General features: G+C 32.4%; 1 protein-coding gene across 3 annotated transcripts in view; it reads left to right on the top strand.

Moving 5' to 3' along the window:
- Nucleotides 1-22943, top strand: part of IP3K2 (Inositol 1,4,5-triphosphate kinase 2) — a 229704-nt gene that overhangs the window by 36797 nt on the left and 169964 nt on the right. For all 3 annotated transcript variants that reach the window (XM_072530443.1, XM_072530442.1, XM_072530441.1), the window contains exon 2: nucleotides 21619-22297. In XM_072530443.1, coding sequence (XP_072386544.1) covers nucleotides 21689-22297 — 609 coding nt within the window. In that variant the 5' untranslated portion in view covers nucleotides 21619-21688. The remainder of the gene's footprint in view (nucleotides 1-21618; nucleotides 22298-22943) is intronic.

Below are 22943 nucleotides of genomic sequence, written 5' to 3'. Positions count from 1 at the left end.
CTTAATAACCCAAAAGTTAAAAAGAAAAACAAACCAGAAATAAATAAAACAATACATATCCCTAATAAATATTAGATGTTATCAAAAACACTTTTGGAGCAATTTTCGCATACTTTAGAGCAGAATTGAGGTATTGAAAATTGACGACAAAAAAGTATGATTTACCCTTCCGACATATTTCGCCCTCTAAAAATGATAAAAGAGAATGATGGACCAACCAAATTGATTCCCAAATATTACTGATACTACTAAAGCAAATATAAACTTTAAGTTTTACAGTCTAAAAGAGTCCATGTTCTATTAAGAAAATAATAATGATTTATTTAGTACAGCGTAATTTTTTAATGAGGAGATTTAATACGACATATTTTCTAAAAAATATAGTATGGTGGAATAATAATCCAAAAAATAAAACATATATTTCACGTCGTTTACTTAGATTCTTCGCTATGTAAATATGCATATAAAATACTCCCTTCAAGATAACAAGATCTCTTTTATGCGGTGCAGAAATTCTCATACCTTACTTTACTGTTTCCATATTTCAACAGCTTTCCTATCATAAACTTCCTGCTATCTCCCATCTAAGCTATTAGTAATTGCTTCTGCAATTTCTACTATCAAAGAATGATCCAGAGCGGTACAAGTAGAATACCTTTAAAGATATGCAATACTTAATACATACGTGTTATGTATCTACCATTTTAGTCAAGTCTTTCATCTATTGCAATACTATTTTAGATGGTTTAACTACACACTGAATGTTATTAATTATTTGCTTATTCTGGGCGTGACTTTAATATTATATACAGGGTGAATCATAACTATTGGGACATAGACTAAGGACAGATTATTTGGACCAAAATATGGCTATTGGGCCAAATATGCCTTAATAAAATGTTGCTGAGAAAAAAGATACAGGGTGTTAAAGTTAATTTTTGTTTTTCGTTTTTTGCTAATAGTTTTCCTGTATATTTATAAATTGCTATCAAAATTGGCACAGAGGCATAATCTTAGACAAGAAATAATATTTTATTTACAATTTTACGTTTTGTCATAGAGGGCGCCACGTGGATCATTCCTAATGATCAAATTGAGTCTAAACTTTTTCTGATGAAACTTTTTAGTAATTTTTATTAGAAAATATGACGTAAACATCATTTTTACGTAAAATTGGTACTCTTGTTTAAACATGATAATTTCAACCGTTTTCGATAAGTTATTTTTGATGTGACAGTGTAGTGTAATGTTGCATTTTTTAAAAGTAATCATTACTTTTTTTGATTGAAATGCCTCGTCACAATCATTTTACTAATGAAGAAATGTTTGTGGTCGCTCAGCAGCCAGAAGGTATGGAATGTTATACGCAAACAGAAGGCAACCAAATCACAAAACTTTTGCAAGATTGTATCGTACTTTAGGTGAAACTGAGTCATTTCACACTAAAAATCGGGGTGGTCAACCGAAACAAATCACACCTAATCAAGAAAATGAACTTTTGGTTCGAGTAGATGAAAATGCTGAAATAAGTTCACGACATCTATTAGCAGCAACAGGAGTAAGTCAGTCGTCTATTGTTAGAATTCTAAAAAAAGAGAACCTCCATCCTTATCACTTCACTCCTGTTCAAAATTTACTTCCAACAGATCTTCCACGACGGTTACAGTTGAAACGTATGCCAACGTATTCTGAATAAACATCGCAATGACAGACACTTTATTAAGAATATTATGTTCACCGACGAAGCAACTTTTACCAGACGAGGGGTTTTTAATTGGCGAAATAGTCATTATTGGGAAGAAGAAAACCCGCATGCTATTAAAGCTAGACATTTTCAGCATGAGTTTAAATTGAATATTTGGTGTGGCATTATAGGCGACCAACTACTAGGGTCTTATGTTCTTCGTCCGAATTTAAATGGAGATTCTTATTTATTCTTTTTGGAAAATACTCTTAGTGATATTTTAGATGATCTGTCACTGGATGTAAGAAGAAAAATGTGGTTTATACAGGATGGAGCGCCACCTCATTTTTCATTAGCTGTTAGAAATCATCTTAATGACGTATTTCCTCAACGATGGATTGGCAGAGGCAGTGATTTTCAATGGCCACCAAGAAGTCCTGAGTACAACCCGCTAGCTTTTATTTTTGGGGACATATGAAGTCCTTAGTTTATGCCAATGAAATTAATACACGAGACGAACTTTGGAGATACATTCAAAATGCAGCTAATCTTATAAGGGGACAGAATAATATTTTTCTAACGTCCGAAAATCCTTTATAAAAAGAATTAGAGAAGGCATAGAAATCGGAGGAGACCATGTAGAACATTTAGTTTGAGTTTTTGTGAGTTCTTTTAAGTTAAAGTGTGTTTAGTTTTGATTTATCGTCAAAACGGAAACCTTACGTTAGTTGCAACTTTGTTTATTAGTTTAGTATTTGATAGTGGAATTGCAAATAAAATACTATTTCTTGTCTAAGATTATGCCTCTGTGCCAATTTTGATAGCAATTTATAAATATACAGGGAAACTATTAGCAAAAAACGAAAAACAAAAATTAACTTTAACACCCTGTATCTTTTTTCTCAGCAACATTTTATTAAGGCATATTTCACCCAATAGCCATATTTTGGTCCAAATAACTTGTCCTTAGTCTATGTCCCAATAGTTATGACTCACCCTGTATATCATCTTTTTTCTAAATTATAGAATCTACAAGTGCCACTGTAAAAATCCGCAACTGCTTTAATAAGTTTGCTTAAATATTTTTTAGTTTTGTTAGATATTACATTGTGTAGGGCAATCAGTTATGTATTAACAATAACTTTAACTTTCTCGTGATAATGAAGTTTAATTAACTCTTCAAAGAAAATATAAAAAACGATCCCTGCCATTTGAACAAAAACTATCGGAAATCTTCTCTTGAAAAATTATTACAGTAATGAGTGTTTTATCAAATAATCGTGGAATTCTTTACCAGACTGGACTGTGTTATTACTGAGATATATAATTGACGTGTAGTTATTTCTACATGCAGGAGAAGTACCGAAAGGAACAAATCAGTACATAGTGGTGTGTCTTGATTTAAGATTGCAACAAGCTGTAAATCATTACGAGGTTCTTAAGTACATGAAAGCATTATTTAAAGTATGAAAGTAATAGATGTTCGAGAAGAAACAGTTAATGGACTGGAAAATTGGCATTTGTATTTATAAATGTAATTGCGAACAGGTTGGAGCATCTGGCAGATGATATACGGTGAGCAGAAATACGTGTTCTCCCCCTATTAATTTATTAATTTTTAGAAAATGGGCAAAACACCTGGACAGCTTAATTTTTAGACGAAGCATAGTATGTTATACAATAAAGATTTTTAAACTTTACATGCTTATTCTTCGATTGTTTAAATGAGTAAGTATTTTACGCGAAATCTCTAAAAGTTTTTAAACAACTGATCTCAAAAATTTATATGTTTTAGTCCATTCATTAGTCAAAATTTACCTATTCTAAGTTATGCAGGGTGTTTCAAAAAAAGGAAACCCCGTCTCTAGGGTAGGTAAAAAACTGAAAAATAATTGGGGTTTTGCTTAGTAAAAAATTTTTGTAACGCCATCCGTTTTCAAGATACAGGGCGTTGAAGAAAAAACAATTTTACGCATTTTTTACGATTTTGCCGAAACTACTGGCAACATGGTAATGAAATTTTATACGAATATGTTTTGGAAGCTGATACATTCCATGAATTTGTTTTTATATCTGATTCTCGAGGGCGCTAGTTACACGGATCGTACTAAGTATTAGTCAATATAACTTTTTTAAGAGTATAATTATTAATCAAAATTTCAAGTAAACTTAAACATCATTCAATTTTACACGAAAAAGGTACTCTTGGTAAAACTCGATACTGTGTACCGTTTTCGGAATATTTTGATTTGAAAATTATGAAGTAATAATTGATGGTGGTATAAAATAGTTAGTAATTAAACAAAACTCACAAGAAGAAAATTAAATTAATGACTAAGAACATAAAATAAAATTCAATTACAGTAAGTGTTCAAAATGCTCTCTGTTTTCGCGAATACACAAGTCACTCTAATCGAGGGTTTTAATCGCTTTTTCCAGAGCCGATATGAAAAGTTTAGGTGACAACGTATCACCTTGTCGGATACCTCTTTGGATTTTTATTTGGTTGCTGTTAGCGTGTAGTTGTATCGAGCTTGTCGCATTTATTTTATATATATATATATATATATATATATATATATATATACACATATATAAATATATAACTGTTTTGGATGGGTTGGAGTCAATAATGGGGCTATTGGTTAACTATTTTTTTATTCTCGAGCTTTCAATTGTGTTTACAATTATTATCAAGAGCTAAAAAAGACAAAATAGTTACAAGGTTGAACTAAAAAGAAAAAACAATTTTTGTTAACTTACCAAATAAAAATTAGTTTGGTAAGTAAAAATCACTGCTTACATCTTCAAAATATTTAATACAAAAATGTTTTTATCTAATAAATGTTTCTCTGAAAAATTTTTATAATTTTGAAAACATTTTTTTTTAATATAAGAATAATTGAATTTATAAATAATTGTTTATTTATAAATTCAATTATTCTTATATTAAAAAATGTTTTCAAAATTATAAAAATTTTTCAGAGAAACATTTATTAGATAAAAACATTTTTGTATTAAATATTTTGAAGATGTAAGCAGTGATTTTTACTTACCAAACTAATTTTTATTTGGTAAGTTAACAAAAATTGTTTTTTCTTTTTAGTTCAACCTTGTAACTATTTTGTCTTTTTTAGCTCTTGATAATAATTGTAAACACAATTGAAAGCTCGAGAATAAAAAAATAGTTAACCAATAGCCCTATTATTGACTCCAACCCATCCAAAACAGTTATATATTTGTTCCAAACGAGTCACAAGTACTTCTTTTTTCTTATTCTTACACACACACATATATATATATATATATATATATATATATATATATATATATATATATATATATATATATATATATATATATATATATATATATTACATATTAGCCTCGAATATCGGCTATCAATGCGGCTCTCGTTTAGTGCTTCTATAACACTGTCGAGTTCTACTGAGTCGAATGCTTTGTGGAAATCTACGAATGTTAAAATTAAGGGCTTGTTATATTCTATAGATTTTTCGATGAGTTGTTTTATTATTTGAGGTGATCGTTGGTTCCAAAGTTTGCTCTGAATTCAGCTTGTTCTCTACTTTGATATAGGTCTAATTTCTTGTCTAATATTGTGGTGATTACTCTCGTGAAAAGTTTATAAAGATGGTTTAACAGACTGATTGGTCGGTAATTTTTCAGATCAGTTTTTTCTCCTTTTTTTGTGCAGAAGAATTTTTTTGGCTCTATTCCATTCAGATGGTATGGATTTCTTTGTCAAACATAGATTAAAGAGGTCTTTTATTTTCCTCATTAGAGGTTCACCGCCATTCTTAACAGCCTCGATCACAATTCCATCGTCTTCTGGTAATTATTGGATTTCATTTTATTCATCCCTTGTCCAATTTCACTGAGAGTTATGTCTGGTATGAGTTTAGAGTCTTGATTTAATATTGTTTTGCTTATTTCATCTTTTAGCTGTGTTTGGTTCATCCAACATCGGGATGTGAATAGTTAATATTTAGTTATAATAGTTAATAATAAAAATTTTTGGATGAAATACAAAGCGCTCAACTTTAAAATATCATAAAAATAATCTGCATAAAAAATAAAACTTACTGTATATAACCTTCTCGAAAATTGCTTTTGTTAACACCACATGTTTGGAAAGCTTACTATGGATTATAAGATCTAGTTCTGCTACTGAGATGTGCTTATTTCCCATATAATAAAATGAGTGATCAGAGTTTAGTGTTTCGAAAGAATCTTTGTCTTTTTACTTCAATAATTACGTCCCATTTGATGTTCTGTATCTCGGTTTGCAATTCCAGTAATCTGTCTTCCGACATTTAGGATCTAGCGTTAAACGTACCAGCTTTCATAGTACATCGCTTTCTGTTTCTAATCTAAAAATATTATTTTTAGTTCTTCCATTGTCAGAAGATTTGAAGAAGAAAGGAGAAAATAAACACATACAAAAAATGTTTAACTTACTAAAAACTTTGCTAGAAAACACACATCCTTGTATATTTCATTGAAAGTCACGACGAAATGTGTCATCCACTGTTCGCTCCAAATTATAAATGTCATTAAGTGCGTTTACGTAACCCAATCGTTCGGATTTGCCCGGATCAGATATTTCAGTTGCGGTAACTATTCCATTTGCATATGAATGTTATTCAATTTAATTGCCAATAAAACTTAGTGATTGAATCACTTGAAAGCTGAAATGGATTTCATCTATCAATTTCTTATTTCTCGAGATAACTAATAAAGTTGGTTTTTTTGTTTGTATGCTAATAGGAGTTGTGCTCGATGCTCTTTGCTTGGTATTTGCTGATTTTCTCAGAACTAAAAGGTTTTTTTAAGCTAATTTACATGTAAATTACATGCGTAGCAGACAGAATCCTTTCACAGCAAATTCTACAAAAAATTAACATTTATGGACGAAACAATTTAAAAAGGAAAATTAAAATCCACAAAGATTAAATACTACTTACATAAAAATATGAAAAATAGCAGCTTAAAAACACGTGGTCAACTTAGTTACTTAAGCAGTTTTTTCCGGTTTCGTTGTGAGAGATAAGTTAATTGTTTTTTTTTAATCAGGTGCCTTAGGTTATTACCAGTGAAGATATTATCATCGTCCTCGGAGAATTAGTTATTAAAAGAATGATTATGATCTAGAAGGTGAAATGCTTACGTAAAATCCATTTTTCTATTATTGAAAGCCCTTTTGTGTTCTGTTATAGGTTTGTTAAAGGTTCTACCAGTTTAACCTATGTAAGTTTTTGAACATTCACCGACCAATATGTATCTAAATTTGTATTAGCCCGAGTCTCTAACAATGCAGGGTTATGCAATAAGAACGTTATAAGACTCTATTGATATCGATTCATACATGGAAAGTTTGATGAGTTATGGTTTTGCGCCATATATCTTAGACAAAGCTTACAAAAAGTCAAAAAAATAGCAATAACAATTAAAATTTACTAAAATTACATAAATTGTCAATATCACAAAATAAAAGATTAATAAAATATAAAATCCATTGCAAAATTTAACTAAACTGCAAATTGCATAATAAAATCTTACGAACTAATAAGTTTAAGTTGCTGCATGTGATACTTTAGTTGCTTGTACCTAAACGTACCTACTGTAATTTCTTAGTTATTCGTTAAGAAACTCTTCCCCTAAAAATATCCCCTATATAGTCTTTCAGATAGATAGGCTTTTGTCAATTTACGTAACTTAGAAGGAAGCTGTAGATTTAAGTTACAAAGGGAGACGGTTGTATAATTTTTTGCCGAATATAATATAGATTTATTTACTAACTCAGTGGACGGGATCGGTAAATACACATCAAAGCTTGAATTTCTGGTGAAGTAGTCATGATTAGGTCTTGCTGGGAAAATCTGTAGGTGTTTACGAATTAAGCAAATAGTTTCTGAAATATATAAATAGGGAAGAGTTAAAATCCTGTGATTTTTGAAGTAGCTTCTACAATGTGTTATTTTACTGAGGCCAAAAAGATACCGTATTGCTCTTTTTTCTAATTTACAAATAACATTAGATTGGGCAGCTGTACTAAAACTCCAAAAAGCAAGGCCGTATCGAAGATGAGACTCGAACAAAGAAAAATATGTTATTTTGGAAGATGTTAAATTTATTTCCTTCGAAACAGATCTTATTGCATAGCAGGCTAAGGCTAGTTTAACAAATCGATATGAAGGAATGATTTAAGGTTACTGTCTATAAAAATACCAAGAAATTTTACAAAATCAACGATACTGATCTGGCTGTTATTAAGAAGCAAGGGTTGAAGAGCTCCCTTATAGGGTAATGCTACATATGGGATGATATGTCTTATTCACGTTAAAAGAGAGTAAATTAGAATTTTTTACTAGGACCAGGTTTTTATATTAAGTAGATCAGAAGTTAAAGTTGCATAAAGTGTTGCAATATTAGAGTTTCTCAGGTAATACTGGTATCATCGGCAAAAAGAAAAAATTTTCCATAGATTTTTAAGTTAGTAAGGAAAAGTAGAGGACCCAATACTGAACCTTGTGGTACTCCACATACAATGCTTTTGTGACAGTCAGTATCATTTGCTCTAACTAGGTGTTTCATATTCCTCAAGTAAGATTGGAACCAATTCAAAGAAATATCTAGAATTCTGTTTAAATTTAGTTATTTTTATCAAAATGTCGTGATTTCACAATCAAAAGCTTTGGCATAGTCAAAAGAACAGTGGCAGTGTAAAGATTATTGTTTAGTGCTTGATAGACCTCATGTAGTACAGAAAACATATCATCACTGGTATATTTATTAGATAAAAAGCCGAACTGGCTTTGTGATAAATTGTTGTTTTTAACGAGAAAGGAAATAAGTCGGGCTTTTATGAGTCTCTTTAACTCAACAACTCAATTTATTAAATTATTCTGATGCATATTGAAAGGATCTTTGATGTAAGTCTTATTATTGATAGAAAGTAGATTTTTTTATGTAAATGATCTTGAATATGCCTCTTTTGTTGTAGTTTTGTTCTTTTTCCAAAATCTGTACATTTTTAAAATCAAAACATTGGCTTTTTCCAGAGAATGTTTGGCTAAGGCTGTTGTAATTGATTTGTTGGTTTGCCACTATGTTTGTGTGCAATAACTCTTCTATACAGATATTGGTGTGTTTGCCCAATATATGTTGAATTGCAGTCTTTACAATTTATTTCATAAATAACACCCGACTGTTGATCTTTATTAACATTGGGTTTAAATTTTGAAAAATATTTTTCGGATGTTTTATGCCCAATATTAATATCATATTTGCCCAACATTTTCGACATTTCTTCAGATAATCCATTAATGGGTAGGGATATATGTTTGTTTAATTTAGTGACTAGTCACTATAGCTCTGCACGAAAAAAATCAATTTTTGACAATTCCGGCGATCGCGGTGGCCAAACGGTTTGTACAGTAAATGATTGTGAATTAGAGAAGTATGATGAACTTTAACGCCGTCGTGGAAAAGCCACATTCTTTGTCGAACAACTTCACTAGTAATGGCAAATGAAAATTTAGAAAATCCAGATATATAGCAACATTTACACGGCTCTAAAAAATATGGGCTAATCACATAGTCCCTAACAGACCACCTCAAACATTTATAGACCACCTAGTTTGACTATGACTGTCGATAAAGTAAGGATTGCTTTAAGCATGGGGATAAAAATTATGCCCATTCACTGATCATTTTTGTGAAATGTGGACCAATGTCCACGTTTCACAAAAAGCACAAAATCGAAAAAAAAACATTGTTATACTTCATTTGCCTTTCTATTATTTTTATTCTTCTTCTTGTAGTGCCTATCTGTTTCGGATGTTGGCGACCATCATGAAAATCTGTATTTTGCAAACTGCAAATTATCTTATTATTATTTTATTTGTACATCTTGTATAAGTAATAGATTATCATAAAAGTTTAAATGAAAAAAAATTCTTTTTGATCACCTTATACATAAACCTTCATAAATTATTACGTATATTCATGAATATAAAGTTTATGAAGAACTAATTGTATATACAGTGGAACCTCGATTATCCGTCTCTCTATTAACCGTCACCTCTGTTAACCGTCAGCGTTCATACATAAGTTATATTGTCTATATAACCAGCAGTCTATATACCGTCTGAAGCCGGTATGCTGCGAAGTGACGATGGAAATATCACGTGCTCTTTTCTTCCTGCGAATACAACATCATTGATACAGCCAATTAATCAATTGGTCATTAAAACATTCAAAAAAAGATACAGAAAAAAATTATTTCAAAACCTAGTTATGGAAGAGGAATATTCTTTGTCAGAATACTGGAAAGCATACAATTTAAAACATGCAGTCGACAATGCTGTGGATTCTTGGGCTGATGTTTCGAGAGTAACGCTGAAAAGAGCGTGGAATAAATTATAGCCTGAATCAACTCAAGATGTAAATGCTCCCGTGACAGCCGAGCGTGATGCGGTAACAAATGAAGTTATGGCTGGATCAACTGTTTTGTTTTCGTTGCTTAAAGATGACATAAACGAATGGTTAATTTGTGATGAGGACGCAAATGGCTATCGATTGCTGACAGAGGATGAAATCGTTGAAATGGCAATAGAGGCGGACGAAACATAGAATCTGACACAGACTTTGACGGTGGCGATGTTGATAATGCTATTGCAACTCACAAGGATTTGCGTAAAGAAGCTAGAAAAGCTGTATCGCACATACAAGAATTCATCGAGTGGTATTCTCGGCAAGAAGAAGCATATAAGGTAGATTTAATGATTTTACGTCGATTAAGAAATCCATCCATCCATCCAAATGTGAAGTAACAATAAAACAAAGATTTCGGAATATTTTAAATCAAATTGAGTCGACTGTACTAACATAAATCCCACTTATATTGTCAAATAAAAGATACAAATAAAATTTGAGAGTTATACTATGATTTTTTTTAATGTTCTGTTAACCGTCTTTTCGATTATCCGTCATACCCTCGGTCCGGTGCCCTGGCGGATAATGGAGGTTCCACTGTATTATATTTTACGACTCGATTCACACCGAAAAAATCAAACTGATAGGCAATGAGAGCCAAATCACAATATTTCAACTGGAAATTATAGTATTTGCATGAATCGCCTGAGCAAACATACCGATAAACAACGATCTGCAACCACCATCTCAATAACCAAAATTGCACACCCATAAAAGTTTATACTCTTTAATTATTGCTTTTAACTTTGAACGACTGTTTAATTCAAAATTCGCAAGATAATCTCTCCGGAATATGGCATGCGATCTCGAGTACATGCTAAACGCTGACACCACCGTCCAAAAGGAGCAATTTTCTTGATTTAAGATAATGATCTGCAGACATTATAAAACAGTTATAGGGAGCTATGCAGGTTGTAAAAAGATTGCTAAAAATTTGGTGAACGTATTTCAATCGTTAACATCTGGGAAATTTTGAGATATATATGTTACGAGCAAAGCCCGAAATTGGACAATCCTAGCATTGTACGAAAATTATTGTCCACTTTTAACATTGTACCCCCAAACTGTACAATGTCCGAAATGATCAAAATTAAAAATGATTATCGAAACGTTCATCGATTCGAATCGATTATTATTGACAAGCGACACACCAAATCAAAAATCGAACATTCCTTGTTAATTATTTGATATTTTCTATTTATGTATAGAGTTCTTCTTTTTCGAATCGTCAATGTGATAAAAGGCTGTGTCAAACTAAAATATAAATAATAAGAATTTGTTCTGCAATAGAGTAATAATGTAAGTGAAACATTTTAAAGCTTCAAGAGATAGGTACATCACTATACCAAAATATAGGGAAGATGTTTGTGAATAGATATCTGTCATATTCTCCAAAACTTTGACGAATGGCTACTTACTGAAATTCGAACATTGTACAGCAATTATACAAAGTCCGACGATTATGTCTATTTCGGAGATTGTACAGTAAAGGGGTACAATGCTAGAAGTGGCCAAGATTTTCCGTACAATGCTAGGATTGTCCAATTTCGGACATTGCTCGTAACATATACATCTTTTAACGATATAGATATCTGTCATTTGTCAACTTTCTTCTTTCAGTACTACAAACTTTTAATTTTCAATAGGCAATATACCATATTATGTGTCACGTCATTGTATTTTTCATAGTAAAATCAGTAGGTAGGTACATCATACGGAATTAAGACTATTTTAACATTTCATGTTCAACATGTTTAAAATAATACTGACAGAAAATATCACTTGAGTGTATAATTATTATAATTAGTGATTAAAAAACACAAAAAACAAATATAAAAAAACACAAGTACATATTAAATAAACAATAGAAATAGTCAGTTTTATACATGTTAAAAGTATTGTTCTGAAGCTACTTTCTTGTGGCATTTTAAAGCAATTTGTTCAACAAAGGCATCAGATAAAAAATTGATAATTTGAGAACTTTGGTGATTTGAAAAATAACTATGAAAATTTATAACATATTGGCAATAATAACTTTGTTTACAGCAACTCAAAACAGATTAGTGGTCTCTTAATACCACTCTCGGAGATTTCGGAGCCAGGATGTTCTACTTCGGCCTGGGCTTCTTCTTCCGGCGATCTTGCCCTGTATTATGAGGCGTGATGATTATATTTAAAGTAGAGGCGATAAAATACACCCTTGCCTCACTCCATGTCGTGTTTCCACTGCTTCCGTTGTATTCTGACCAATTCGTATGTTTACATACAAATACAAACTAACAATACACACCAATACAAATAATACAGACCAATACAAATTTCTGATAATGCGCAGATCTTGGTCATCAATTCCCATCTGTTTCAAGACTTCTATTAGTTTTTCGTAGATGACCCGGTCAAAGACTTTACACAGCATATATACACACACAGACATTATATATATATATATATATATATATATATATATATATATATATCTGTGGCGCACCCAGGGGGGGGGTTTGGGGGTTAAAACCCCCCCAGGGCATATAAAGTAAACAATATATAAAGAATAGTAGGAAAATTTAACTTGTCTTTCACAGACAATACAAAAAATCCGAAACGCTGATTGAATAATTAAATTACCACTTTAAATATGTAGAACACATTGTATAAATACGCAATAATTAATAATATTTTTCATTATATTTAGATATAGATACCTAATATTAGGCTTATAAAAAATTAGACAGAACGAGTCTGTTGCGAGTAGCATGGGCCTACAGGACTGTATCTGCGGCGACCTTGTGGACTATCACGGGTTGTGTTCCCCTGCATGTGTTAGCAGTAGAAAAGAAAAGAGACATCTCTATGGGGGAAGAAAGCATTTGACAACAGCTATAAAATAGAAAAGGGAAAGATCAATGGAAAAATGGCAAGAAGAGTGGAACAACAAGGAAGATGTTGCTCAGTGGACAAAGATGCTGATCCCGAGCCTAAGGGACTGGGTAGATTGTCTGTATTAGGGCGCATCTTCATACGTTCAGAAAGACAGATACAGATAAATGCCTATACTGCGAATATTCCGACATTGTTACTCACACAATGTTGGAGTGTAATAGATGTACAGTGAAGAGAAACAGAATGTATAAAGAAATAGGTATGATGGAATAGTGTTCACAATTACATCCAAGCAGTCATTAAAAAGAAAGAAGAAGAAGAGAAACACCAACCGGGCTAATGACAGAGATAAGATCTAATTGCTATTTTAATGGGAATAAGTCGCAATTGAAGGTTAAAATAAGTTTATTGACATTTGAATTTTTGATCTTTGATCTAGCACTGATAACTTGTTTATACTCCAACAATTAATATAAAAAAGAATAGCGGTTGGTACAGAAGTACATCAGAAGGCGTATAATACAGTTCCAAAACTTAAATTGTGGCAAGCTTAACAACAACTCGACATAAGTCCATACCTTTTAGGAATAATCACAGAAGTATACAGGGATAACACTACTTACCTAAAATCGGATATAGACTATCAGAGCCAATAAAAGTAATTAAAGGACTAAAACAAGGATGCAGTATGTCACCCTTACTGTTTAATTTATATATTGATTCAGCCCTCCAAAATTGGAAAAACCACTGCCAGGGAATAAGAATCCCCATAGGAAATGACGTACTGTTCTCCCTGAACTTTGCGGATGACCAAGTCATCCTAGCTCAAGATTTTTATGATCTAGAATTTATGATAAAGCGTCTATAGAGAGAATATTTAAAACGGGGGTTACAAGTCAGCATGAAGAAAACAGAATATTTACTTAATTATCAGTTCAGATGCAAGGTTTGAAGAGTTGATAGACGAAGACATGGAAATCAAACAAGTGAAAAAATTTAAATATTTAGATTCACTCATTGCTAAGAACGGCTTGGGAGAAACCGAAATTAAAAACGAATTAATCAGAGACGTAAAATTGTAGGATGTCGGAACTCCTTATGGTGTGATCACCACATTTCCAAATGGAACAAAAAAAGAATAGGGCAAACCATGGTTGAACCAGTTCTTTGTTATGGCTCTGAAGTATGGACAATTAATGCAGACCTGAAGAGAAGACTGTTGACAGTTGAAATGGATTATTTGAGAAGAAGTGCTAGAACATCAAGGCAGGAAAGGAAGACTAACGAATCTATAAGAAATAACATGAATGCTACAGAAACGGTCATTTACAGAATAGAAAGAAGAGTTTCAAAAAGGTTTGGACATCAATTGAGAATGCCTGACAAACGTTGGCCCCAAAAACTTCACAAATGGAAGTCCCCTGGAAGAAAAAAAATAGGTAGACCTCGACGCTCATGAAATGAAGGAATTAGAAGAGCGATGGAATCGACCGGTTTGGAGGAGGAGCATGCCTTGGACCGGGAGGATTCCCGGAGGAGAACGGGAATACGGCGATAGTCGTCTTCAAAATGTATTATATTTACCATTTGGATTAACGTCAATAACCTTATTTTAACCTTCAATTGTGGCTTATTCCCATTAAAATAGTAATTACTTTAAAATGCCAAAAGATACCTGAATCTTTGGAACTGCTATCTTTAGTACTTTAAATTAAACTAAAACCCAAATTGTAGGGACTCAACATGGTGGTAGCATAAAAAAATTTCAAAACCCCCCCCCTAAGACAAATTCTGGGTGCGCCACTGATATATATATATATATATATATATATATATATATATATATATATATATATATATATATATATATATATATATATATATATACTGGTTGTTCTATATCCTTACATCTTTGAACCAGAATCTACAAACTGAATAATGCTTCTCTTGTTCAAGGGTTGTTTCTAAAACCAAACTGTGTTTGGCATAGTTGTACTTCCATTTTGTTGTAAATTCTCGAGTGAAGTATTTTTAAGAAAATTTTCAGTACATGGCTCATTAGACTGATAGTGCGATAATCGCTACATTATTTAGCGTTTATTTTTTCCGGTATTATTACAAATGTTGACAGTAACCAGTCTGTTGGTATATGCTCTGTTTTGTATATTTTATTGAAGAGGTTTAGAAGAGAATATTTGCCTTTATCGTCTACTAGTTTGATTATTTTACTAGGAATTTCATCTGGACCGGTTGCTTTCCTATTCTTTGATAGTTGTATAACTATGTCTTGCAACAGTACAATTAATGGGCCTCTTTTTTAAGAATAAAATGCTACGTTGATTATTAAAAAATGCATAATTCGTGAGCTTTTACGGCATTAAATTTTAAACTAGTATCAAAAAATTACCATGAACAAAGCTTTGAAGGTAATGAACATTATTAAAAGAAGCTGACAAAAATTTAGATAAAGATATTTGCGAAGAGATTTGCTTGTCTACTACAGCACCTTACTCAATGTTTAGATCTGTAATACCATTCGCAAAGTTTAGGATCATGGTTTGAACAGGCAGGGGAAGCAGTAAATCGGAAATTTCTTAAATTTTAGGAAAGACAAAAAGTCAATTCAATTAAAATCTTTTTATCTCTTCTTCTTCTTCTTCCTTCTTGTATGTAGGATTTAAAACCTGTTTCTTCTTCAATATTAGCCTCCTAAATTGTTTAAATTATCGCACCATCTTTTTCTTGGTCTGCCAATACTTTTTTGGCCATTTGGTGACTTATATCGTGCTATTCGTACTATCATATTCTCTGCCATTCTGCTAATGTATTCGTTTCACTCCTGTTTCCGTTTTATCACCCATTAATTTATCTCTTCTATATTGCATGCTTTACAGACTTTTCCCTGATATTTGTCGGAGTATTTTCATCTCTGTTGATTCTAATAGTCGTCTCGTTTTAGATTTGTCAGGTCTTGTCTCCGCCATGTATATTAATATTTATGTCTAATTGCTGCTTTATATAGGCTGATGACCTTGGTATAGCCGTAAAGGGGAAAACACTCACACAAGTAGAGTCGACAATGAAAGAGGCTTTAAACATGATGTCAACTTACTACAAAAAAAACTTATTAAAGCCAAACCCTACTAAAACCCAAGTATGTGCATTCCATCTCAACAACCAACTGGCGCATGTAAAGCTGAATGTTTCTTGGGAGGGACAACGCTTGAAACATACTGATAGGCCCAAATATCTTGGAGTGGTACTAGACCGGTCACTAACGTATAAATTCCACTGTCAGAGCACAAGACAAAAGGTTTCTACGAGAAACAACCTTCTCCGAAAACTTGTAGGGAGCAAGTGGGGTGCAAACCCCCAGGTCTTGAAGACAACAGCTGAGGCCTTATGTTTCTCAACAGGGGAATATGCTTGTCCCGTCTGGGGTAGATCTAGACACGCCCAAAAAGTCACCACGGCGTTAAATGAAACATGCAGAATAATTACCGGTTGTATGAAGCCTACCCCCTACCCCTACTGTACCGGGTAGCTGGATTCTCATCACCAGGTGACCGTAGATGCGCCTCACAATATGTGGAGAAGTTCAGGCAAACTTTCGATAAAAGGCACCAATTATACGGATTTGACGAACCTCCGACTCAGGAATCAGCCGACTTAAATCAAGGAAAAGGTTTATGAGAAATGTCAGCGTCGAATCACCCGAACTGTTCCCCCTACATCCAGAACGACCTAATGGAATGAACCTGGACTGGAGAACCTGGCGGACACTGAATCGCATACGCACAGGTATTGCCCCTGTAAAACAGAACCTCATTAAATGGGGCATCAAGACAGACAGCGACGCACTTTGTGAATGTGGGAAAATACAGAACGTGGAGCACCTGAGAGTATGCAGAATTTAACCATCACAGTGCACCCTCGATGATTTATGGCTCGCAAATACAAAGGGTGTAGACGTAGCCCGATATTGGGCAGAAAAACTGTAGTCGGATCCAGACACGAAAAAGTAAAGTAAGCTGCTTTATAGATTCTTGTTTTTGTATCTTGTCTTAGGTGTTTGTTCTTTCAGATTGTGTCATTAAGAGATCTCGCCGCTTTATTTGCTTTTAAGCTTCCAGGTTGTGTCATTAATAGATCCCGCAGCTATACTTGCTTTTAAGCTTATTGTCGTACTTCTTCTTCAACATCTCCGTAACTACACCTCATTCAAATTCGACGTGCAGTAAAAGTAAACAAAACCAGGCTATGCTACGTAAGACTCCATAGGCGTGCGGTTTTGCTTTCATATTTCTTATCAAATTAATAAAACAGTATGTACAATTAAAGATTTGTTTACTATGAACAACGAAGATAAAATATACAATGTTAGTATTATTTTCAAGGAAATTCAAAATTAGCTTCACTACTGTAAAATAAAAAGAAACTTATGGTTTGACAAAAATAATAAAGCAGTAATTGCAACGTTGTTTTGACACTTAAACGATTGAAATCAAAACATCAAATACACTTATTTTTTAAAGTATATTGTGTGTTAGTTCGCCTCAAAAGAAGTAACTTATTATTATGTTTTCAGTTTTTATTTGAAAAACAATAAAACTCGCGTGATCCAGATTACAAATGTTACCAGAAATTGAAATCTCATTTTATATAAATTTCGTAAATTTGAATACAGATATACCTTAACTTTAAATGTTTTCATAAACGAAAATTTTGCATTAAAAAAAAATAAGGTGCACTTGGAGAAGTGCCGCCAGAAGTAAAAACTTCTTAAATTGCGTTGAAATTATGAGTATTAATATCTAAGAGCTTCCGGTTTAAACGGGGCTGCCAGTCAAGAACTGAGCTCTTAATCGCACCCCATTCGTTTTTTAAAGTAAACGAAGTTTCAAACAAAAACCTATGCAAATGTCCGAGAAAATCATTCGTCAAAAATAAAAACATTCTACATATCTGACTAATAAATAAAACAAAAAACTCACAGTGTAAATTAATATTTTATTCATAATCAGAGTCTGACGTGCTGCTCTCATTAACTACGTTAATTATCAGTGGTTCAACTTGAGTCTCAATGATATTGTCAAGATCCCACATCTTTTGTTCGACTTTCTGCTGAACATGCTGTATACATTTAATAATTTAATACGAAAGCAAAACCGTATGCCAAATTTTGATTTATTGACTAAGAAGGCTTCTGGCTGAGTACAAAATAAACAACTGATCAAATCCTATCACGCGATATAGAAAATGAAAGGAAAGGATATAACGAATATATTAAGATAGAAAATCAATTACATATCTTAATAGATTCGTTATATCGTCCCTTTTCATTTGCTATGTCGCAAGTTAGGTTTCGATCAGTTGTTTATTTTGAACTTAGCCAGAGGCCTTCCTTAAGTCAATAAATCAAAATTTGTCTATAGTAAATTTATTTTCATTCATAGTGCCTTATGATATCTCGTACATAACTATACGTTCTATATAATCAAGATCCTGTGTAGTGCCATTTTGGTAGTCGCCATGTTTTTTTCTATCTTAATATATTCGTTATATACTCCCCGTTTAATAAATATCGACAACCGAGTTGAAGAAAGCGGATATTCAAAAGTGGCTGCGATCAAAAGTTTTGACAATTCAGTTCTAAAAGTCGAGCTTTTGACTATTGTGAATAAACATAAAAAAAATACACTATTGTTAGCATATTGTAGATGAAATGGGTAAAGAAAAAAGAAGGTATTCACAGGCACTCGAGGTAGATTCTGAGTAAAATATTACCTAAGTTACACTTTGAGTTTTTTGTTTTATTTATTACTCAGATATGTTGAATGTTTTTATTTTTGACAAGATTTTTCTGACCTTTGCATAGGTTTTTGCTTTGAAATTTCGTTTTCCTTAAACCAACGAATGGAGTGCCATTAAGAGCTCAGTTCACGAGTGGCAACTCCGTTCCAACCTTAAATATTACGTTAAAAACATTTTTACACATTTAATGTAATTGTATTTTAATTCCGTGCATTACAATAACGGATTCACGTTATTATGTTGTTGGAAAACCTCATTCTAACATGTTTATTCAGTTATTTTCAGTTCTGTTATTCCTGTGAACGACTTATGCTACGATGTCTACTTCATATTTTCATATGTATTTCATAATACAGGAAAATATAGGTTTATACATCGTTAAAATCATGATCTGGGAGTGCCCCTCGTAACAATCATACTGTTTATTTATACTTACCGCAGCTCTATCTTGTATTTAGTGTAGAAATGTTTAGAAAGGTTTTCGAAGCCCCGCCCATTGTAACGTCAGAGGTGAGGTAGTCCATTAATAAACACAACTGACCGTTTCCACTAAACAGACTCGAGTTTCAAAAACTCGGGACTCGAAAAACAAAACGAACTGTTTCAAAACACGCCAGTCTTTAGTAAAGTTTGTGAAAAGTTGCTATTTTGTTTTATTGGATACGAGTTTGTGTTTTGTTTTGTTTTTATTTTGTCCGTTTGGTGGGAAACCGCCATTAGATATTACATTTAATTTTAAAACAATTTTTACATATTTAATTTAATTTTATTAATTCAATGCATTACAATAACGAATTCGCATATTATGTTGTTGGAAAACCTCATTCTAACATTTATTAATTTAATTTTATCTTTGTTATTCTTCTGATCATAAAATATAAATGATAACATTTATTATAAATATAAATGAATAAATTCAAGCGCTGTAATTCCCTGACGCACGCCCTGGCTAAAATATTATCACTAGAACAACAGTGGTCCAATTAAGTTATGGCAATTCTTCCGCGTACAAGGACTACTAAATGATATGGTATGCTGAGTTTCGTATACGATGTCTATTTATATAGTTTATGAGGTGGATATTATGTACGTTTATACATTGTAAATCGTGATTTGGGAGTGCTCCTCGTAATATTCATAATGTTGATAACGTGTGTTGGTTTGTTTACTGCTACTGCATCTTTAAGATAAATTTGGTGTAGTTATATCTATTCACAGATATCTAAACCTTGCTTTCTACTTTATTATTTTCGCATTAATTTAGATTTTACATAGTAGTGGGTATTTAGATTTTGTCATACATTTGGTTTTTTCTGCTGATATTATCATATTATATTTCTTGGCTGTTGTATTGAAGATGTGTGTTAATCTTTGGAGCTCGTCTTCTGTCTAGGCGATTATTGCAGCATCGTCTGCATAACATAATATTTGGATTTCTTTGTTCCCCATTCTGTAACCATGACCTTTACGTACTCTTTATATTATTTTGTCCATTATTCTTTTCTATCCCCAGCGATTGAAAGAAGCTGTAGTTGAATTTTCTTAATTACACATCTAAAGTCAATAAATTGTTTGATACAGATAAATTGTGGGACCTGATTTTTCTTTAACCTTAAAATAATAAAAAATAAATAAATTACATAAAATTTATTTTATAATATATTAACCTTATAAAATATATTACTTTATTGGAGATTTCTGAGGCAAAAATTTCTATTTTGAGCTTTTCAGCGTCACAGTCGATTTTTTACTAACTACAGGGTGACTAATCTTTGTAATGATGTATTTGGTTTTTAACTTCTGCAAGAACATAATATTACCAGTTAAAAAATTGTGATGTGTTTTACGGTTCACCTCACTTTACAGTCCAAGTTTTGAGACCGCCTCTATAGGAAAAATGTTCTGATTCAGTTTCCTTGAGGATTTCTATTCGAAAATGTCCCCTCTAAACAAATCGAGGTAGTGATAGGCGAAATTTTAAGGCAGAAATAAACTTAAAAATTACCTTTTTTGGTAAACACTTTTTAGGTTTCTTTGAATCATTCGAAACAAAAAATCTGTAGCAATTTTTCTCTAAAGTTGATTCTTTTCGAGATATAAGCGATTTAAAATCTGGAAAATGTAAAAATTCGCCTTTTTGAGGTTCGAAAACTTCATATAAAACTTAATTTTTTGGAGTAATATAAGGTTAAATGATCGAATAAATGAATTTTAATTAAATAAAAGGCAGATATTTTTTAAAAAATTTTAAACTGTTTGTCCTGGTGTGTGTTTCTGACATTCTCAATATATTGTTGGATAGGCCAAATTTGACGAAATGCCTCTGAAGATGCTGTAGGAGCGAAAGTACTTGAGAAAGATTGATTAAATAAACTGTGCTCAATATATGCCTTTTATTTTATTAAAAAAATTAATTTTTTGAGACTCAAGTGCCTAAATTGAAGATGAAACATTTAGTTCAAGATTCCGAAGAGTAGTTGGGACTTATTTCAATTTACAACGTTATCTTTTAATTGTTTGGAACAGAAAACTGCACATAAACCGAGTACCGTTTTCCTGCGAGAGCGGTATCGCAACCTAAACTATTATCGAGCTTTTTAGATCATATTAAAGGTTTTAAATTTTATTAGAAACATTTTTAATTTGTTTTAATTACAAAATTACTAACAAAATACTGTAGAATATTAAATATTTGCCATTAAAAAAATCAACTTTCGTTTCAGTACTTATTTCGTGTTCTAAATATTGTGTATTGGTGATGAAATAAAACGATAGACTATACAGTACACTAAAATGTCAACCTCCGCTTCTCAACAAAACTCTCCAGTGTCTTTAAACCAAGATCTGGTAACGGAAGTTGCCACCGATCGTTCTCAAGTTACCAAACGACCATCAAACTTGGACTTAACAAAAAAATCTACTAGTCTCGACTTGCCAGACTCTTCAGAACCTCCCACGCCGGTTGTAGAGTCCAACATTGCATTGTTACAAGATTTTGAAGACTCAGACAATCAAATGAAATCTAAAAATGATGATATGATCACACCAAAAGTACAAATACACTTGGATGCCAATCAAAATTCAAGCCAGTCTCTATCACTAGATACATCTAATTGTTGTGCAAAGATCAAATCTCATTCTACCCACGTAACTTCTCCTTCGGGATGCTCGAAAAATCCCAAAAGTTTAATGGAGAGTCTGTTGGTCGCAAAGATGGAGCAAGTAGCATTACGCCATCCCGGTCGCCAATTAGTGAGAACGGACAGTGCTGACTCTACTAGTTCCTTTGGATCCATCAATTCTCAAACCGCCAGTGACGTGTGTAGGTGCGACGACTGTTTGCTAGGAATAGGAGACTCGTGGCAACAAGACGGGGGTACGGCCGAGGAGAAAAGGAAAAAGGTAAGGTCACATAACCAAAAACTTTATTTATTAACTTAATATTTACAAATTTAATCACAGTCATTCCTTCTAACTTTAAAAATGTTTATTTTACACCGTGGATATTCTACAATTGTTTACAATGACTTTCTTTTGCTTCTTCATCTTGATAGACAATTCTGCTTGTTCATTGGCGGATTAATACTTATATAGAAGGTTGTTACTCCATCTTTTACGTGGACTAAATTTTTTCCGGCTTTCTTCTACTCCATCACTTTCTATGATATATGTGTTTCTGATTTTTTTCGGTTATTCTTTTTTGGAATAGGTATCTTATGGAGTCATCTTGTAAGCTTTCCACTTTTATCTTTATGGTGTTCTGGTATTTTATTATCACATATATGTAGTTGCATTCGGATTTTGCACAATACCAATTTATGATCGCTTCCTATTTCTGGTGCTTAGTGCTCTTGCATCCAAGATTTGAGAGGGCTATAACTGTTTATTCGACAGAATATAGTTTATCATAGATTTTTGACTTCTACTGTTTTCAAAAGTGTATTTGTATTGTTCTTTGTGAGGGAAAATGTATTCTTCAGTGTCTGTAATGTCTTTTGTCCTAACTCTATTGTGACCAATAGTGTTATCTCATACAGCATTCCTATAT

Source organism: Diabrotica undecimpunctata, chromosome 4, assembly GCF_040954645.1.
Source record: "Diabrotica undecimpunctata isolate CICGRU chromosome 4, icDiaUnde3, whole genome shotgun sequence".
NCBI lineage: Eukaryota > Metazoa > Arthropoda > Insecta > Coleoptera > Chrysomelidae > Diabrotica > Diabrotica undecimpunctata.
Note: the sequence above shows the minus strand (reverse complement) of the source record. Positions and strands in the feature narration are given on the sequence as shown.